The 21,445-nt window shown below is 43.0% G+C and overlaps 1 protein-coding gene across 5 annotated transcripts in view; it reads right to left on the reverse strand.

Annotated features, from left to right (window-relative positions):
* Positions 1-1,528: 1,528 nt before the first annotated feature.
* TRIM2 (tripartite motif containing 2) overlaps positions 1,529-21,445 on the reverse strand; it is a gene marked incomplete at its 3' end in the record, with an annotated part of 35,761 nt that continues 15,844 nt past the window's right edge. For 4 of the 5 annotated variants that reach the window (XM_084245840.1, XM_084245842.1, XM_084245841.1 and 1 more), the window contains 6 exons: positions 11,809-11,912; positions 11,407-11,574; positions 7,829-7,997; positions 6,355-6,425; positions 4,063-4,203; positions 1,529-1,681 (listed from right to left, as the gene is read on the reverse strand). In XM_084245840.1, the coding sequence (XP_084101966.1) occupies positions 1,529-1,681; positions 4,063-4,203; positions 6,355-6,425; positions 7,829-7,997; positions 11,407-11,574; positions 11,809-11,912 (806 nt within the window). Of the gene's footprint in view, positions 1,682-4,062; positions 4,204-6,354; positions 6,426-7,816; positions 7,998-11,406; positions 11,575-11,808; positions 11,913-21,445 lie in introns of all 5 variants that reach the window. The other variant, XM_084245839.1, reaches the window with a different exon arrangement.

Raw genomic sequence — 21,445 nt, forward strand, 5'->3', positions numbered from 1 at the left:
TCAACTGTGGAAATAGACCACATCTTATTTTACAGTTATCAATGACAGATTGGCTAAATTACTCTTAGCATTTCTTAAAACACATTTATACTTAGGTTTGATTTCCTTGGAACTCAAATTCAACTTTTCTTTTGACCTGTTTCTGTTCTCTTTTGTTTGAAAGCATAGAAGGCCATTTTCTGACTCAAGGTCAGTCACCACCACCATTTCTGGAAAGTGGCAAGAATCACGTTTGTTTGAGGGCGTGTTCTCCTGGGGCAGCTTCACTGCGCAATGAAGGGCGTGCTGAAGAAGGCTGGGCAATGCTTTGCTTTTCAGAGTGCTGCCTATTTCAATACACCAAAGGTTCAGCTATATATATATGTATATATATATGATACATTCTACCTTACCCTAATCATGTATACATAGTCCTTTAATGCCTCTACTATTCATTAGACAATGATAAATAACCATAACATGCCCTTACCTGTAAGGTTTTTGAGATAACACAACTTTGGTAACACTTGCTTTCTAAGGGAAAACCATTCATCAATCGCATGCCTTTGGTTGACACCACAGTCCTCCAAAGGGCTACTTATGGCTCTCTGTCCTAGGATACTGGTGTCCTACTACATGTGCTGACGTTTTGCAGGAGGTAAAGCTTTCGCTTTCATGAAGTGGAAGAAGAGAGACATGTGAGAACATGGCACATAAAACATCACTCATTCTTTTCTTGATTACATTCCAGTGCACGAATCTGGAGTGGAAGGGCTGTCTGCCAAAGGTAGCATTACTATTGGAAGATGCTTTGCAAAGCATTGGGTATTTCAGGTTGCCCTGAAAATGTACTTTGTTTTTTGATATAATGAGAGCAGGTGAAAGGAATATATCCAAAGGATCTGTGATCGAATCCAGAATGGATGGGAAATTTGCATTGATTGTTAAGTGCTAAACTCATAGACCTGCTAATCAGACTTGCATGACAGTCTCTTTTTTTTCTCCTAAAGTCATTTCTATGTCACTGTTGATAACCAAAAAAAGTGACCAAAGTAATACCTACTGTAAAAGGTGAGGTTAAAAGATTCCCCAGGTCTTGTGACTGAGGTTAAATAAAGTATATAACTACAATAGATTTTGTTTTTGTTTTGTTTTAATTTTGGAAGCTCTGCGCAAAAGCTATCATTCACAGGATTAACGAATAACCTTTAAATATTCTAGATTTTTTAAATGCTTGTTTGATTTGCAAAATTAGTTCAACTACATAAATCCCTGTCCTACAGGCCATAGTTCACAGGAGTAAAACTTTGCAGTTTTTATAGATTCAGTAGAAGAAATTTCCTTTTTTTAAACCCTAAAGGTGAATTACAGAAATCAGATATGCAGTTTTTAAGGAAACTGTTACATTCAGAAACAACCTTGGAAAGTTCACCAATGATTCCATTTAGCATGAAAAGTCTAGTATAATCTGGTCCCGCGCCGAGAAATTCATTCCAGTTTATAGTGCAAGACCTTTGTAAAAGGGGTGTCCAGCGGCCAACGGTCAAGGTCACTGCAAGTACCGATAGACCTTGAAGCAGTGGTTTCCAGAGTCTGCCACCACTACGTGGCCGTCTGAAGTCAGGGCCAGGCCTTGGGGGCCATAGAGTGGGTCAGCAGATGTATTAATATAGGACAAAAACGATCCACTTCCATCAAACACCTGTCGAAAATATAAAACCAGAGGGTTATACAGGAAAAGATTGAATGGTATGATGAAATAAAAGTGAGAAAGTGCTTGATATGAGTGTTTTTTATATAAAACATGTATACTCCCGAGGTTTGTTTAGGACATTAACATATCTACTCTTTCTCTCTCTCTCCCTTTATTTTATTTTTTCTTCTCTCCCTCTCTCCTTGTCCCAGAGTTACAGACAGTGAACATGCCCTCGGCCAGTATATTCTTAAGGTGGTCATATTTGATGGAAATGGTTTGATAGAGCGTGAAAAATGTGTGACCGGCATCTCTCGCTCAAAGCCTTCACTTTTCCCTTCCAGCTTCACGTCTCTCTTTTATCCCCAATCATTAGAGAGAAAAATGAGCAACTAGACCACAGAAGAACCGTCTTGAGTGATCATGAGAATGAGAAAATAGATTATATTTTCTTTTTTAGAGAAAAGCTACAAGGGTGGTGCAGGGATTAAAGTCTCTGCGCTATCAAGCAATTGCCAGCCACTATGGCATGAGTTTGATCCCCCGCCACGGAGCTACCCACATGGTGCACCAGACCTCTTCTGTCTCGCTCACTGCTCCCCTCAGCAGTGTATATCAGTAGATCTGCCTGTTCTGCTCCCCACTTTGTCTCTGGTGAATCCTCTTATCCCCCGCACTTCTGGCCTACACCCCAGTTCTTATGTGCATAAATAAATAAAAATAAGTCTTTAAGTAAAAAGAAAAGAGTTACAAGAAGTCACTGGGGCAACATGCACTGGATATGAAGTGGTCGTCTTTGGTCTGGAAGCTTCTGCTGTGATGAAATTAAAAAAAAACTTCTTTTCAAGGGCTAAGCTGGTTCCTCTGGACAATTTGTTTGCCCTGTGGAGTGCTTTAAAAGGCAGTGGAAGCTAACAGGTGTATGAGCACAAACAGCTTAGCATCGGTGGTCCCACATGGAAATGCTTTGTGGACTTGGCTCCCTGTCTGGCTTCTGACTTCCCGTCAGATACAGAATGCCTCTTTCAAATGTAGTTGCCTGCTGGGGTAATTAAACAAGATAAATACACTGGAGAAATAAAGGCATTTAGTGTTGTCTCAGTTCTTTATCCGAGACGTAGGTATACACACTGGATACAAAGTTCTGATGGCTGTCCTCACAGAGACCCCTGGGAGCTATGAGATTTAAAGAGCACTGTGGGTGTTCAGGTGCATGGCAGGATGAAGAACCCTGCCTGTTAATGCATGTTTAGATTATGCAGGTGTCTACACAGACAATTGAGAAAATAGAGTGGTCTTCCTTCCTTGGGGATTTGACAGTTTTGTTGTTGACTTATAGAAAAATCAACGTTTTTGTGCTGGGGCCCCTTTGCAAAGACTATAGACTCCACTTCAAAATAGTGTTTCAATGTGCTTTTTCCAGAATGCTACCATTTTTATCATTTTTTAATATGCAGTCAAAATATCAAAATGCCATTTACAATACCATTGTTCCTAAACCACAGATGCATACTCAAATGTATTCTTCTTTCAGATTTGCTTTTGGTAACTTCTGATTTTGAAATAATAACAGATTAATGGGAAGTTGCCATGATAGTGCCCAGAAATCCTGTGTACCCTTCAACCAGTTCCCCCCCAAAGTCTCCATCTTATAAAAGGGATGCTGGGATGTGGATGTGTAGCTGTACATTTTATCCCAAGTGTAGATTCCTGTAACTACCATCACATCAGAATATTCTACAATATCAGAATATTCTATCGAACAGGTCTTCCTGGCTGCCTCTGGGTGGTCATGTCCACCCCCACCCCCAGTTACTCCCATTGTCCCTAACGGATCTGTTTTCTTTCTCAATAATTATTTTTGTTTTGCAAATGGCACATACATGGAATCAAATGGTATATGATCTTTTTGAAGTGCCTCTTTCCACACAGCATGAGTGATGGTTCCAAGTTCATCTGCTCCTTTTCACTCCATAGCATAGGGTATAATAGTAATATGACAAGGTCTGTGATTTCTCTTGGTGGTAATATTACAGGTGTTACTAAAGCTACTGTGATTGCCCCCTCTATTCATAATGAAAGGCGGTGAAACTCTTCAGTTAGAAGTTACTAGAAATAATGGTATAATATATCTGTCATCTTAAATTCAGTGCCAGGCCCTTTGGTAGTATGTGGGTGCATGTGAAGATGCCTTAAGGTTGGGGTGTGGTCTGGTAACATGCTGACGCTTTCTCTACCCCATCTTGCTTAGCTGGGAAGTCTGGTGAAGTCACCTATGGCCTTATGACCTAACCCATGAAGAATGAGAAGCAGGCCATTTTGGAGGACAGTCGCTTCCTCACTACTAACAAAAGCCCAGCACTGAAATGCCCCAGAGTGCGTCTGCCTACCTGGATCCTGCTGTTGCCCCAGTCAGCCACAATGATGTTGCCGTTGGAGTCCACGGCCACGCCTGTCGGGGCATTGAACTGCCCGTTTCCTTCTCCGTTGGAGCCAAACTTCAACATGAATTCTCCTTCTTGATTAAACACCTGCATGAAATATTTTTGAATTACTGTAAATTAAAATAGTTGAGCCAATATCATGGATTTTAAAAATATCTATCTGAGCAGGTTATTTATAGCATAACCTATGCTTTAAGACATTCTTTTTTTTTTTCTTTAAAGATTTATTTATTTAGGCATACAAGAACTGGGGTACAGGTCAGAGGTGCAGGGGATAAGAGGATTCACCAGAGACAGAGTGGGGAACAGAACAGGCAGATTGACTGAAATACTGCTGAGGGGAGTAGTGGGCGAGATAGGAGATGTCTGCTGCGCCATGTGGGTAGCTCCCTGGCCGGGGATTGAACTCGTACCGCAGTGGCTGCAGATAGCTTGATAATGCTGAGACTTAACCCCTTGCACCACCAGGGAGGCCCCTAAACTTGATATTGTTTTTTTTTTTTTGCACTACATTTTTAAAATTTTTTTATTATAAATTTTATTTTTATATTCCCCATACAATTGCTACCCCTTTATTTTGACCCCAATCCCTTCCCTCCCTGCCCCCTACTCCCCATAGAGTGTCTCTGGTTCATAGTTTGTTCTTAAAAAAAGGAAAATGATCACAAACTCAATCTCCCTGTCACCTGTGGGGTGGAGCGCTGCCACGGGGTGGCGACTCTGTGGAAACAAAAGGGCACTGCCAGGGAGCACCCCCTCCCCTCCTCCTGCACCCTCACCACTGTGCTGCACTGTGCTCGTGAACTGATACCCAGGGAAAAAGTGCAAGGTCTCCCCTTTCACTCAGGCGAGAGGTATCTTTAAGGAAACTTCTGAGAGAGCGCTCTTGGTTGTTAAAGTCCCTATCCCTCATCTCTTCCAGGTAAGGGATAGGGATCAACTGATTAGATCAACTGATTCTAGCTTTGGTTTATCCATGGCTGACCCTGTGGAAACTTGAGCTACTGACTTATCACCTGTGTTGCTGCCTTATTAACTTTTCTTTAAAATGCCTCTCTTTAAAAAATTTCCATGAACTTACAAGGAAAACTGCATCACTTCTGAAAGTGCAAACTATTATCACTTAATGGAACAAAAGGCAAATCTAAAATGAAATATGTAACTCTTAAAATAAGGGAAGGGGGTGAGGGTGGCTAGGTTGGGGCAGGTCGTGGTCAGTTTTGCATGGCGAAGGATGGAAACTCGACCTGGAGGCTAATGTGATATAGTGCACATACCGATGCTGATTTAAAGTGCTGGCCACCCGAAATCTATGTAATGGCATAAGCCAATGTACTGCAATTAAAAATTAAAAAAATAAACAAACACATTTCAAGGATTCTCTGTCCCAAACTGTTTTTATGGTGCTAAGCAAGGACTGCGGCCAGAATTCTTGATGAAAATAAAATAAAGTATGTCATTGCCTAAAAAAACAGTAGGTACCAGCACCTGGCCCAGGACTGCAGGCCTTCCTGCAGCCGGACACCAGGTGCTTGCTCTGGGAGGGGACAAACATCTTTTGGCTTCAATATATGAGATATTTGCCTTGAACCACTTATTGTTTTCTAATTTGCTCATAATAAAGTTCACATATTCCCTCTATACCCAGTTGGAAAGATGTAAGGAGGGGGTGGGAGGCTGCATTGTTTTTCAAGAAACACCAAGTGGGTGAAAGTACCCTGAGAAGCATCAGATATGCTACATGAACGTACACTGGGGTGAACCCCCCCATCTACCCCATATCTGTTGTTGCAGCAGAATATTAATTTTTAAGTTTATTTGAAAGGCTTTATGATGCAGAAAATTGAAAAAGCACTCTGTTCAGTTTATTGGATAGACACAAAGTATTAAACTGCTTTCACGAGCTAATTTTTCAAGTCGTCTCTATTTACACCCATTTCAAATTAAAAAACTTATTGTCATATTTTTTTGACTTCTCTGACTCTCCAAGGTCTGTCTGTCCAAATTGATACCTGCATTTTTTTTTTTTAACATTTTAAAAGGGCAGGTTTATCAGGAAGAGGAAAAGGAGGCACCTGCACAGCCAGTCACAGATGGGCAGGAGCCTGTATCTTTAAGGAGAAGCCAAATCTAGTCGTTGAGGTTAACACATTTAGGCCCTGTATTGTTATTTTTCCCCAGACTGATTTCTCAATAAATGCATTTAAAAGTTAACAACAATTGATGTGTTTTTAGTACCTTGACAGAGTGATTATGGAAATCTGTAATGATAATCTCATTATTGCTATTTACAGCTGCAAAATGGGGACCTGCAATAAAGATGGAAAAAATTAGGTGGTGACCACAGCAAACCAAGTGGCAGCAATAACACAGCAGTTACTACCAGACGTAGTACATTAACTTAGTTTACTTCAGCAAGAACAAAGAATTTGAGACTCAGTCCGGGAAAGTTCACCCAACCAGACCTCTGGCTCCAGATAACCTGGCGCCTCTGTCACGCTATGCCTGTCACTATCTACTCTGAATTCTTTCAGCTCAAGCTAAGCGCTCCCGCCGGCCTGGTGAAGCAGAATGAGCAACAGCGGCAGAAGTTATTCTCCGCACCACCGTCTGAAAGTCCCCTCTGCCAGTTCCCTGAGTACATGTGATCATTTCAGGATCCCCAGCTTCCGACTGAGAAAAAACACAGTGATTCTGCACTGGGAAGAAGACTCTGACAGGTCATGCTTTTGAAAAAAAATCGAGCAGAAAACCCACTTTATAATTTGAGTTGACATTCAGAACCTGGCAGAACTGGAGACAAAGCATAAAGAAAGATTAAGCAAATGAATATTCACTGCCCAAAGCATCCTTTCAAAAAGAGAATTTAATAAAAATGTTCATTAAATAAAAATTTAATAAATTCAGCCTCTTGCAGATGTGAAAATCTAAGGAAGCTTGCAATTGCAAGCTCGGTATGGTATACCATAAAAGAGAAGGGAGTCTATCCTTGCTGTACACAGTAAATGTATTGAAATCATGATATCTTACAATTACTAAGGAAGGTAAAAAAAACCTCTCATTCAGAAGATCCATAAAGCTGCAGCTGGGAAACAAGAGTCACTCCCCTGAACATTTTTTTTTTTTTAATGGAAGGATTTTTTTTTAAGATTTTTATTTTTATTTATACAAGAACTGGGGTACAGGCCAGAGGCACGGGAGGGTGAGAGAGTTCACCAGAGACGGAATGGGGACAGAACAGGCAGATGGACAGAAGACACTGCTGAGGGGAGTAAGTAGTGGGCGAGACAGGAGAGGTCTGTCGCACCAGACCTCTGAGGGTATCTCCCTGGCTGGCTGGGAATCGAACTGGTGCTGCAGTGGCTGCGGACAGCTTCACAGCATGGTGCTCACCCCACTGAGCCACCGGGGAGATCCCATTTTTATTTTTTAAATAATTTATTTTAAAATTTTTATTTTACTTAATATTTGAATGTGAGGCTTCTGAGTTATAAACCGCCACTGACAAAGCCCACACATGGACTTCAGATAACCTGACTGCAGCGGAGCAACTGAGCAGCACCCAGCCAAGCTCTGGCTTAGATGCCACCCCCAGTACCTTGCCCCAAGCCAGCAAGCATTGGTGGTGAGGTGCCTCCACATGCTCCGATATCATGCAAGTGTGAGCAGAAGAACATGAAAAAGGGGGTTTACATATTACCATCGAGTGTACCTGCAAACTGCCTGTCCCCATTTCCTCGGCTACCAAACCTGGTGACTATCTTCCCATTGGGCTGGAAGATAAACACGCAGCACGCCTTGTTATCCACCACGATGATGTGGCCGTTGCGGTCCACAGAGACACCTTTGGGCCCCATCAGTTTTCCCGATCCAATTTTTGTCTGTTAGAAACAAGCACAGAAATGAAGTTGAAAGCACCACAGCACCCACAGGATCTGTCTTAGTAAACATTGGCTTGAATGTGCAAATAGGCATGCATTGCTACTCCTCTGTCACAAAAATTGCTACTCTTCTGTCTTAGAAAATTGTTTTTACCACATTTGTTATCTACTGAGATTTCTATGAAACCCTTATTTTTTTAAGATTTATTTATTTATGCATACAAGAGTTGGGGTACAGGCCAGAGATGTGGGAGGGTGAGAGGATTCACCAGAGACAGAGTGGGAAACAGAACAGGCAGACTGACTGAAGTACACTGCTGAGGGGAGCAGCGGGCAAGTCGAGAGGTCTGCTGCGCCATGTTACTCCCTGGCCAGCCGGGGATTGAACTCGTGCTGCAGAGGCTGTGGATTGCTTCATAGTGCGGTGCTTAACCCCTTACGCCACTAGGGAGGTCCAAAACCCTTATTTTTTTTAAGGTTCCTCACCAAGAATCCCCTTAACTGGGATCACGGTTCTCTTCGAAGGAGGCAATGTGGTATATCAAAAGATCCCTGGATTAGGTATAGGATGACTGTCCTGTGTCTGTGATCTGCTTTGGACACAACTGGCATAACACAAATGTATTCGATCTCTTTAAACTGAAGATTCCTCACATATTCATCTTAATTAATAGTTTCCAACATTATTTTAGGATCATATATGCAATGAATAATGCAGGTAAGTGTTTGGAGCATAGCACCTATGAAGCAGTCATTAAAGGGAATCCATCATTGTCATTATTACATGTCATACTTAACACTGCAATTGCCAGGTGTCTGTCACTGAACTTCACTAGACTTAAACTCACTCAGGTGGGAGTCTGAATGTTTTATCCAGTGCCTTTTGCTCAGAGTATCATACACTTCTTAGTGTCTAATAAGTACCCAACAAATATTTGCTGAATAAACGTTATTAAAATCCAGAAACAACGTAATTATGGTCATTAAATGGCTCCAGTTTCCAGTATTTTAAAATGGGAGCAAAGCATCTGATTTCTATCAAGCATATACCATATGCATTTTAAATCTTACTCATTTTTCTGAGTGAACTACAGTGTGCTTATAAAGACCTGTTTGCCACAAGATGTAAGTTTGATATATTTACTTTTATAGCGCCACAGACAATCTACTTCTCCTTTATCATACTCAGCTGATAAATCTTATGCGTGGGATTATCTTCTATCTCAAAAGAGCCAGCAGATGTGTGTAGAGAGTCTGGAGAGAGAGATGGGGACTTTCCCATAGTGGGGGTTCAGCCTTTATATTTTTGTAAATTCATAAATAACTGAGATTCAGACTTGGTCTCGGTAGACAAAGAGGCGCATTCATTTAGGAAGGAAACAATAGCATTCTTGCAGGGAATCTGTTGCATAAATTTGATTCTGGTTCTTCCATGTAGCCCAGAGATCAAAGAGACTAAAACATAATGGCTTATAAAGGAACTATACGTTCTCTCGGGTCTGAATGGAAGATATGTCAGCAGAGATCAAAACGAAGGAAGTGCAAGCTTGATGGCTAATGAATATCATTACTGCCTCACAATGAAAGAACACCAGTTGTTATTTAGAATGACTCAGCCATATAATACCAAGCAGATGATAACTGTGTAGAATACAACAGAAAATAAATCACATAGTGAGAAACAGTGCAGGTCTCAGAGAAAAACCTTAAAAGTTGAACCAAAATCATCTTTACTTCCATTTCCTTTCTTCCAGTTAGGCTGCATTGGACTCTATCAAGGAAAATAAGGGCTACTGCTTTTGCCCTGACAATGTGTCTCTTATCTTAATCAGTATAGAAAGCAAAAAGATTAGAACCTGGCTTGGGAGAGTTAAGTGAAAGTATTCAGCTCAACAAGTAGGGTCTTCGATTGAAAGGGGAAGAGATGAGCTATTTTAGAATGAGGGGTGCCAGGGGCCTCTCTATTGGTTCTGGGGGGGTCACAGAAGATGGAATGGAAGATGTGAGTCTTACAGGGAAGATGGAAAGGAAAGAATCAGAGGAGGCAGAGGGAATGAAAATTAGGGCAAAGAAGCTGGTGAGTAAAAGAAAAAAGAGGTAAGATGTTCTATGTCTGCTACTATTACAAACAAATACAAAAATGAGCCTATATGATAAAAGTTTATCTTTCTGAGTATCTGTTTAACTTTTCTGAATTGCACCAAAGTAGAAAATAAGTACCTCTCTGTGTGTGGTCAGGGACATCACATTTGGATGAGCTCCTATTACATATCACAGTGCTTTTATTTGCATCCTTTTACTCTTGGGTCTTTATCAGCATTGACCTTAAAAAGGGGGGGGGGATTTTGGAACTATCACATATCCATTCCCCGGTCCTCTAGGAGCAGGAGTGTTCTCTAGTGCTTATTCCAATTATTACCAACAATATTCCGCTGTGAGAATTCAGTTCGCCTAAGAAGAGTGCCTACTACACGTAAAATTCTGAAGCACAAGATGAAAAGGCTTAATTTAGGAAACTCACCTCTTTCAGATATATAAACTCCTGTTTCAGTATGTTTTACTATATTAGCTTGAAAATATTTCAATATATTAGACATAAAATATTCCACTATCTTTGATATTAAATTACTGTTTCAATATCTATTTTACGAGTCATTCCTACATTTCAAAAGGCAGGGTATGGTTTTGCTAGAGTGTGAAACAAGAACCAAATGAACTGACCCCAAACTAGATGAATATTTTTAAGAGGTGACTCAATAATTTTCATCCTATTCGTGAGAAAGCTGTCATGGTTAGGCGTGCCTTACCATAAATACAATCACGAAAGCACAAAGAAGGGGAGGAAGTTAGAGGAGAAGCGACTTTGTGTGTATCTGACCATCACATGGAGTCATTAAATTTCAGTGGACCCAAGATATCTAGGGTGACTGGGGAATTGTGTGCATGACTGTGGAATCAAAACCAACAGATTTTCATTCTCCTGGATTGAAATGATGGGTGCTCCATACAAAACAGGCCCTGTTCTGAGGGTTAGTATCATGTCTTCCATGTGTCTCCATAAAAACAAGGTGACTGCAATGATGCAGAGACTTTTAAAAGGAAAATAAAAATCCCTCAAAAAAAAAAAAGACATCGATTAAGGTTTTTCATTCAATTGAGGTAACAGGAAGTTTCTCTCTAAATCTGATGGTATTAAAAAAAAAAAAGTGCCTGAGCAACACAATTGCTTTATAAAATAAAGTCACATTTAAGATACATCTAAGCAGACTTAGGACAATATCATTGTTCCTCTCACTTCATAAAATCAGTAACTTTGCAGCTCAAGAAAAACTAAACAAAACAACTTCCTCTTATGCTTCCTATCCCTTCTCCCTACTGTTTACTGGCCAGCTGGTCTTGTTATTCTTACCTTAAACTTCCCATCTGAAGAGAAAATGCTAACCCACTTATTATCATAATCTGCAATGATTATGTCCCCGCTGGGATGCACAGCCACTCCTGTGGGTCGCTGCAGCTGCCCAGGGGAACGCCCCCGAATGCCAAAGCGGCTTTTGAACTGCCCATCATTGGAGAATATCTGTAAAACAAATGACATTATGTGAACCAGCGCAGAAATGAATTAGGAAGAAACCATCAAAAATCTGGGCTTATGGAAGACAGGTCAGGACATGCAGGCCCATGCTGAGGTCCACAGGGGCACAGCATTAGCTTCCCTCTCCTTCCATATATCTCAAGTCTTAAGTAGGAAAAGATGCAACGGTATCTACCTCATCAATCTATGGGGGCCAAGGGGTACCCTGAGGGTCAATACCTGCACACATTGGTTGTTACTGTCTGCAATCAGTATCTTCCCACTAGTGGATGCAGCTACTCCTTGAAGATTTGTGAATTCTCCTTTATTTCTTCCTTTGGTACCTAAAAATAAATTATAAAAATGTAGAAGATTAGACTTCCAAGTTTCTGTAAGCGAATGATTCAGACATCTGCACTAAACTTGAGAATGCATTGTTTTACAATGATAATTAAATGAGAACACCGTCCTCCCCATGACTAATCCATAGACTACTAAACTTTCCTCCTATATCAATAAAGTCTTTGTAAAATCACATTTTTAGGCAAATGTCAAACTTCTCTTACTAAGTCAAAGCTGCATATTAACATGATTAAAATATACTTAGATTCCACCAGACATCATAATATAAACTAGTATTCTAATCAAGGATATGCAATAGGAGATGGCCTTACTTGAGAGTTTTGTCAAAATCCCAACTCTTAGAAGAAACCTGGGTACCGGGTTTTCACTGGATTAAAAAAAGCATCAGGGCACAAATGTTCTAAAAGTAGCAGATACTGGATTTCCTCCACACTGTGGAGGAAATGAGCCACATCGGATCTCTGAAACAGGCATGCCTCTGGTATGGAGACTTGGCATCTGCTGGCCAGGGGCCAGGGAAGGGGTGGGTGGACTCGGGGGAAGAAGGAACGGGTTTAGCCTTTGGTTCTCCCACTGATGTCTGAGTAACAGCCAGTTAAAAGGCACAGATCAGGAAAAGAAATAATTCTCAAATGCTCAGTTTATAAATTCTTTTTAAAAGGTGATGTGGGGGCTCCCGGGTGGCACAGCAGTTGAGCAATAGATTGCAAAGCTGCCGGCAGCCTCTGCAGTGCTGGTTCGATCCCCGGCCACCGGGGAAGGGTCCCACATGGCGCGCAGACCTCTCCTGCCGTGCCCGCTGCTCCCCTCAGCAATGTATTTCAGTCAATCTGCCTGCTCTGTTCCCCGCTCTGTCTCTGGTGAATTCTCATCCTCCCGCGCTTCTGACTGTACCCAGTGCTTATATAAATGAATAAATAAATACATCATTAAAAAGAGAGAAATATTAAAAAAAAAAAGTGATGGGGGTAAGGCCAAGGTCTCTCAAGAGGAAACTTTAATTCATTGAAAACATTTGATAAACAAAGTGCTGGAAGCGAGCAAGATAAGAAACTGAGGACCGGGCCTCCCAGGTGGCGCAGCGGTTGAGCACTGGGCTGCGAAGCTGCCCTCAGCCTCTGCAGCGCTGGTTCGATCCCCGGCTGCTCCCCGGCCACCGGAGGAGGGTCCCACATGGCGCGCAGACCTCTTCTGCCGCACCTACTGCTCCTGTCAGCAGTGTACTTCGGTCCTTCTGCCTGTTTTGCTCCGCACTCCGGCTCTGGTGAATTCTCTCACCCTCCCGCGCTTCTGACTGTACCCAGTGCTTGTATAAATAAATAAATCTTTAAAAAAAAAAAAAAAAGAAAAGAAAAGAAACTGAGGACCACGTAAAGACACATGCTAAAACAAGAGCCCCACAACTGAGATTGGGACAGAAAAAAAAGATGTGACTCTATAAAGCAAGCCCAGCTGTTCCGGATGGCAGCTTATGTAAAACTAGACGTGCATCTGGGGGCTAGAGGCACACGCGCAGAGGGAGCAGTACTAAAATAGGGAGGAGAATGAGAAGCACCCAGACAGAGTAGCTGAGTACTCAGCTGAGTAGCTGAGTACAGAGTAGCTGAGTACCAGTTGGCTGTCCTTCTGGTCCAGGCAGGGACAAAGACCTGGCGCTGCCTGTTTTTAATCTAACCTCTTGTCCATCTTGCTAAGGACAAAGTCTAATGTATTCAAAAAAGCCTCTGTAGGGAGCAGCACTGATGTTTGAGAGGAAGGAGGAAATGAGAAGAGTGCTTTAGCAGAAGCTAAGGGATGCCTTAGTCCATTCGAGATTGATCCATCTGAAAATCTAGAGGCAATGCTGAAGGAGGGAGAACACAGGAGCAAAGAACCACTAATGCTTTTTATTTTTGCTTTGCAGAACAAAGCACAGTAGAGAGTCAATGGAAGTGAAAAGCAATTGTATTTGGGGGCATCATCTTAAAACTTGGAAGACATATCATTGCCATTCAGACAGGAGAAGAAAAACTCCATGCCCAGGTAAAACCAATGGGAGATGCTCAGAGCCTGCCCTGCTGAGTCAGGAGAGCAAAGAAAGAGGGGGGATTGGGGGGTGGGGGTTGTACAAGCTGGAAATAGGCTCTGCACCTCCACTGAGCTCCAGAGTGATGTGATGGTCCAGTTTTCAGTCTCGGTCTCAAGTTAGCTAGAGCTTAAGTCCATCACCCTACATATAAATTCCAGGGGTGGAGGTACAGCTGTTAGTCCATGATTGTATTTTTGCTTATATGTGTGATACATACACACACACACACACACACACACATATGCAGTTTTGTGTATACATTTTTTTTTATTTTTTATTTTTATTTTTTTAAAGATTTTATTTATTTATACAAGAAATGGGGTACAGGCCAGAGGCACGGGAGGGTGAGAGAATTCACCAGAGACAGAGCAGGCAGCTGAACAGGCAGGCAGACCAAAGACACTGCTGAGGGGAGCAGCGGGCGAGTCAGGAGAAGTCTATCATGCCATGTGGGTTTCTCCCTGGCTGGCCAGGAATCGATCCCACACTGCAGAAGCTGTGGACAGTTTCACAGCGCTGCGCTCAACCTGCTGCGCCACTGGGGAGGCCCTTGTTTTTATATATTTTTAAAGCTCTACATGGGACAGGCACTGGCATTTTAATTTCATAATATTTGTTGATAAAAATAATCTTCACACCACATGGCTCAGTTGCCCATTAGCTGGAGTTGGCATTACTGGAAACACCCCAATTTTCATAAGCGTCTTTTGTCAGAGATAACTGATCATCAGTTTTTTTAAAAAAACTATTTTTTATTTTTAAGTGCAGCAGAATCAGAGTGTTAACTTCTGGAGACTAAAAGAAATCACCACCATATTCTTGAGGGACAACTGATGCTGCCTGGTTTTTATGAGCAGCTAAACTGGAAAAATTTTAATGTTGTGTAATGATACAGAACGACAGCACATTATCACCGGGCTCAACTGTCCACTATCCCAGTGTTTATCAAGTGTCTTGGGACCAAAATAAAATAAATAGAAATTCTAGAAGTTAGAAAGTAATTTGGGATCATATTTTACTCTTGAAGATTGTTAGCCAATTCGACTTGGCCTGTAGAAAAGTCCTCCCCCCAAGTATTCTTTATTTTTTTCTTTAAGCAAGGCAGATTTTTTTTCTAAAGATTTTATTAATTATACAAGCACTGGGATATAGGCCAGAGGCTCGGGAGGGTGAGAGAATTCACCAGAGACAGAGCAGGGAGCAGAACAGGCAGAAGGACCGAAGTACACTGCTGAGGGGAGCAGCAGATGAGGCAGGAGAGGTCTGCCCTGCCATGTGGGAATCTCCCTGGCTGGCCGGGAATCGAACCAGCGCTGCAGAGGCTGCGGACAGCTTCACAGCGCTGCACTCAACCCACTGCGCCACTGGGGAGACCCTCCACAAGTATTCTAAACATACAATGAAAACTAGTTCTGACATAAAAATATAAAAGTGACACAAAAAAGAGTACTTATAAAATATTTTCCTATCTAGTCTGATGTAAAATTTCATTTAATAGCTACATTTTTGACTAGTAAAATCGGCAAGATGGGTTTTTTTTTAATGATGGTCATGGAAATTTTTTAAAGATTTATTTATTTATGCATACAGGAACTGGGGTGCAGGCCAGAGGTGTGGGGTGGGAGGGGGTGGTGAGAGGATTCACCAGAGACAGAGTGGGGAGCAGAACAGGTGGATCTACTGAAATACACAGCTGAGGGGAGCAGAGGGTGAGACAGGCGAGGTCTGCTGGGTCATGTGGGTCAGCTCCCCAGCCAGGGATCAAACTTGTGCCATGATAGCTTGATTGTGCTGAGACTTAGCCCCTGTACCACCAGGGAGGCCCTGAGTTTTAAAAGGAATTATAAACGATTTGGCAACAATTCCGTAAGATAATTACTTGGTTTTCCCAGACGTTAAACTAGTCTATGAAACACCAAAGTATGTAGAAGCCAACAGTTCTCATGGACACTCTTCTACCTGTGCCTCCCTCCCAGGTGACTCCAGAAGTAAAGTGACCCCTGGACTGAACGAGGGGATAGAGGACTATCCTGAAGCAGGATAGTCCTAGCAGGAAAATTAAGTGCATCTAGAGACTCAGGATGCCACATTGCCAGAGGGTGGAACTGAGTCAAATACAGCACTTAACCCAGGATCTTAACAAATGTTTGCTGAATGAATACCTGAATGAATTATTAATGACTAAATAAATGCCAACCCACATTACATCATGGGAAAGTGAAGTAATATTCACAAAACCAACGGGTGAAGCTCAGTACCTGCCCTGCTGGGTCACTCGCTCCTGTCACTCCCGATAGGACCTCATGAGTTGGCAGGATAAATATTATCATCCCGTTTTATAGATAAGAAATGGAAGCTGACACATCACAAGGTGGTAGAGTCAGTAAAGAGTAAGCTAATTTTCCTGGCCCTTTACATACATGGTTTTTTCTATTACACATATTGTTTCTTTCTAAATGGACTTGAGAATATCAGGTTTCTGAGTGACCAAAATTCCACGGGGCTCACCTAGATCATGTTTTCTACACAAAATCCTTCAGGAAACTCCATTCTTTCTCATGTGGTATGTGAACTGTGTAATGGTCTCCCTCACTGACCTGGCGTCTTCCAGGGGGTGGGCACAGACTCTATCCAGCTCCCTGCTGGATTCATGACACCAACCAGCACTTGGGACTCAGCAGACTGGAGCGGAATCTTTTTCCATTTAAAATGCAAGAAGAGGGGCCTCCCTGGTGGCACAGGCGGTTGAGCACCACACTGTGAAGCTGTTCACAGCCTCTGCAGCGCGGGTTCAATCCCGGTCAGCAGGTGAGAATCCCACATGGCACAGCAGACCTCTCCTGTATCACCTGCTGCTCCCCTCAGCAGTGTGTTTTGTCAGTCTGCCTGTTCTGTTCCCCACTCTGTCTCTGGTAATCCTCTCACCCTCCTGCACATCTGGCCTGTACCCAGCTCTTGTATAAATAAAAATAAATAAATAAATCTTAAAAAAAAAAAGATTTATTAAAAAAAAATGCAAGAAGAGCTCCCAGGGAGGAGGTACTCCAGGGCAAGACAGGTTCCTATAATGGCATCAGATGCCAAATTAGCAGAATCTCCCTCCTCTGAGATTCTAGGAGGGAGGCGGTGGTTGGTAGACATGATGCAGGAGAGTGGGGTATAAAACGATATATTTCCTGGGCCTCCCCGGTGGCACAGTGCGTTGAGCACAGCACTGTGAAGCTGTCCGCAGCCTCTGCAGCATGGGTTTGATTCCTGGCCCAGCCAGGGAGATACCCACATGGCACAGCAGACCTCTCCTAACTCGCACACGGCTCCCCTCAGCAGTGTATTTCAGTAGATCTGCCTGTTCTGCTCCCCACTCTGTCTCTGGTGAATCCTCTCACCTCCCGCATCTCTGGCCTGTGCCCCAGCTCTTGTATAAATAAATAAATCTTTAAAAAAAACCCACACAATATATTTCCTGGATAGCCTATGAGCTCACACTCAGTAATTTCACATCTACTTTATAAAAGAAAACACACTGTTCTCGAGCATGAGTGTTCCATTCAAGACTTCCCATGGACTCATTAAGGTGTGAGGCCTGAGGTATGAATTACATAATTTGAAACAATTCAACTGTAATTCTTTCACTCCCTCTCACATCTTCTCGCTTCCCTTTTGTTCAACGACTTTCTTTAGTAGCTGACAAAACAGTGCAGGGAAAAATAATCTCCATGTTTCAAGGCATTATTATCAACAGATGGACTGTGTCCCAGCATCAGAGGAACACAAAAACTCATTCACAGTGGCACAGCATTAAGTGTTCGGGTGTGGGTGGTATCAGATATCTCAACTTTGGAAAACCACAAATACCTCAATTTAGCTGAAGCAGAACTTTGTGCTGTGTCAGAGGCACAGCCCATTTCTATGGTGTAAATGCTCCCCCTCTGGCTCATTTTAAGCTCCAGAACATGAAAACACTGAACACAGGGTTGGAGGAGGTGGAGAGCTAGTATGAGCTGTCTCCAGCCCACACTTATCCAGGTATACTAGATGGCGGGGACAGCAGGAACTCAAAGAATATTATATATACTAGGGATTTTAAGTAAGTAATGTGTCACGGAATGGGGGTGCATGCTGTGAAATGGGTTGTTAGGGGATTTTATTCAAGATTTATTTTTAGTTATTTATGCATACAAGAACTGGGGTGTAGGCCAGAGGTGTGGGAGGTGAGAGGATTCACCAGAGACAGAGTGGGAACAGAACAGGCAGATCCATTGAAATACACTGCTGAGGGGAGCAGTGGGTGAGACAGGAGAGGTCTGTTGCACCATGTGGGTCACCTCCCTCGCTCTGGATTGAACTCATGGACCGAGGTGGGTGGGGAATCTTACTCATCCCCAATAGCTTTATAGCGCTGAGATTTTAACTCCTGCACCACCAGGGAGGCCCCTACTTAGGGGATTTTGTTATGCAAATACCACAGAGTGTAACTACACAAACCTCTACCCACTGACTCTCTTCCAAAGGTCTAGATATTACCTCTAGGAACCTTAACTCCCCTTCACTTGCCAGCTGTGCCCAGCCCAGCTTCTGAGCCTGTACTCATACTGAAGTTACCAGAATTTTCATGTCTGTCCCCTTCCAAATTTGGCCTCCTCCTGGGGTCAGAGTCAGTCTCATCTCCCTCTTTATCCAAGACCTAGCCAAGTGTCTGGCACATAGTAGGTGCTCAAACAACAGAGTCCCATCGAATTAGAGCACTGGATATTCACTGAGGAATGAAAAAATTGGAATAAAATTTTCCCTGAAAATCCTTTACATCATCTAGAGAGCGATGATTCACTTTCACAAAGGTATGCAATATTAGCACGTTATTTGGGACTGTTGAATGAACCCTAATATGCATTCTGTGAATACAAGGTAGCTTTTAGCATCGGATCAGGGCCTTGGAAGCTCAGTGGGAGCAGAGGCAATGCTGCCACGTCCAGTGTGGCTGAATTTTAATGAATTCTTGATAACACGAAGCAGGCTCAACAGTACTGTTCCCATAACGAATGTTCCATGGCCATGCACCTAACAGCCTCACCACACAGCAAAGCTTAAAGTTCTGAAACAAAAACACAGCTATAAAAAAACCTGGACTTGTTGAAGTATTAACAGAAACTTTACTCATTTATAGCCAATGGTACAGACGCTGCGAAGACAAGGCCACATGCTTGTCTGATGTTGCCAAGCACAAGGCCACTCAGGGGATACACAGGCCCCGACGCCAGTCTAGGGCATTATTGCCTGTCTGTGTATCCCGGGCCTAAAACTGGGACCTAATGGTCATGAGAGGGAACTGACAGTCACGGGAGGGAATCAGGCAGTAAGTGAGGACTTAATTCTACTCCCACAGGCAAAGTACTTATGTGAAGTTTTCTTCTTGAATATCACTGGAGATTATAAATGAGTAAAGACAGCATCCTTGACCTAGTGGAATTTACAGTATTATGGGTAATAAGACCCACACATATTATTATAATAATCATGGTAGATTCGAGAAGAGAAAGTGGTACTTGGGAGAAGGATGAAATTGGGGAAATAATTCATGGTCAGAGGTGCCAGGTATGTTAAGCATGGAGGGCATCGAGGTAGGGGCTCCCACACCATCTGTCCAGGCTGCTCACCAGCCACTGCCCGCTTCCCCTCCAGTCCTCTGACCTGCTCACCCTGCATCTTCTCACAGGATGTGCCCCCCTGAAACAACAAGCATGGAGTTCATTCCTCTGCACCTGGTCCTTTTCTCTTCACCCCGGCCCCTCTGGCTGGAAAGCCATTTCAACTTGCCATCTTGGATAAGTTGCAATTATCATTAATGTCCTGATTTTTACTCCATCTCATTTCTACTGCCTTCTATCACCTAATCCGTGGTATCAGAGTCACTGATCGATATCACTGGTCAAACATCTGTCCCCCCAGACTGTAAGCTCCTTGGGGGAGGAGACTGCACTTCTTTGGTCTCTGTATTCCCATCTCTTCACACAGTGGGGCAGGCACAGATGTTCTGGAATGTTTCCTGACTGTATTGTTGCACAGTGAGCGCTGTTTTGTGGCTAGACTCTAGATGAGCATGTAAAGTCAAAGAGGAACAGACTAGTGACACTTGCTTTTCTTTCTGCCTCTATACATCTGTTATGGGCTATACTGTATACCCCCCAAAATTATATGTTCAAGTACCAACTCTAGAACCTCATACTGTACTGTATTTGGAGAGGTCTTTAAAGAGGCTACTGAATTAAAATGAGGCCACTAGGCTGCTGGGAATTGGGCTAATCCACTATGATTGGTGTCCCTATATGGGGAGGGGAAGACACAGAAGGGCCAAGCACAGAGGGCCAGCCACACGAGGACAAAATAGCCTAAAAACCAACAATACGACCAGGAGAGGGACCTCAGAGGAGACCCAGCTGCTGCAGACTTGACTGGACTTCCAGTCTCCAGAGCCGGTAGAAAATACATTCCTGTTGTTTAAGCCTTCCATGGGTGTTTTGTTATAGCAGCCCTAGCAAGACAAGCCAGCATCTTTACATCATCAATAAACGTGGACCTAGTGCTGTGTATGCCACTGCATATAGCTTCTTAGAAAGGTTTCAATATTTAAATGCCATCTTCCATCAGCGCCTATGAATCATTAAGACTGACTTTCTCAGTGGGTAGGAGAATGGGAGCCGGGAATTCAAAATCACTTTATTTGGGGGATCAGGACCTAAGTTTTTCCCCACCCTACATACAACCTGGAGAAGACTGGGGTCACTTGACTTGAGGGTGGGGGGCTGTGAATTCAAAACTTGAGTTTGTTCTTAATACAGGAGCTCAACAGGGAGCAGTGAGGTAAATTTTTTGAGAAGGAAAGGTCGCAGGGAGAGTCTACCGGCCCTCACTGCATGTGCAAAGACAACAGGTCTTGTTTAGCTCGTCGTACAACTCAGGTATTTAGCTTGGGACTTAGAACTAAGTTCTGAGAAGCAGATGTTTTTATATCTTCATTTATGGGTAGGGAAACTGAAGTCCTGGGAAGCTGATAGACCTGCCCGAGGTCCAAATAAGTGGCAGAACTGGAGACACAGACCTGGCCGCCTCCCAGTCTGCACCCGCCTGGCTCATGTGCTTGCTTTGGTGGGTGGATCAACATCTCTGGCACTCACCCTGCACGTTGGGCCAGGGAACGTGCCAGGGCCTCCAAGCTCTGACGGGACAAGTTAGATCTCATATCGTGTCCTTTACCAAGATTCAGTCTAAAGTACACAGAGCAGCTTTTGCCCTAGATTATTTCAAAGAGGCTTATTACCCCGAGATATCCCATGGAAATGGCTCTTGGGTCAGAAACATCTGTAAGTCCCCTCCCTGCCTTGGAGGTTATACTGCACACCAGCAGATGCTAAAAGTTCTGCAGTTGTGTTTTTAAATTTGTTTCCTTCA

This window comes from Talpa europaea (genome assembly GCF_964194135.1).
Source record: "Talpa europaea genome assembly, chromosome: 10".
NCBI lineage: Eukaryota > Metazoa > Chordata > Mammalia > Eulipotyphla > Talpidae > Talpa > Talpa europaea.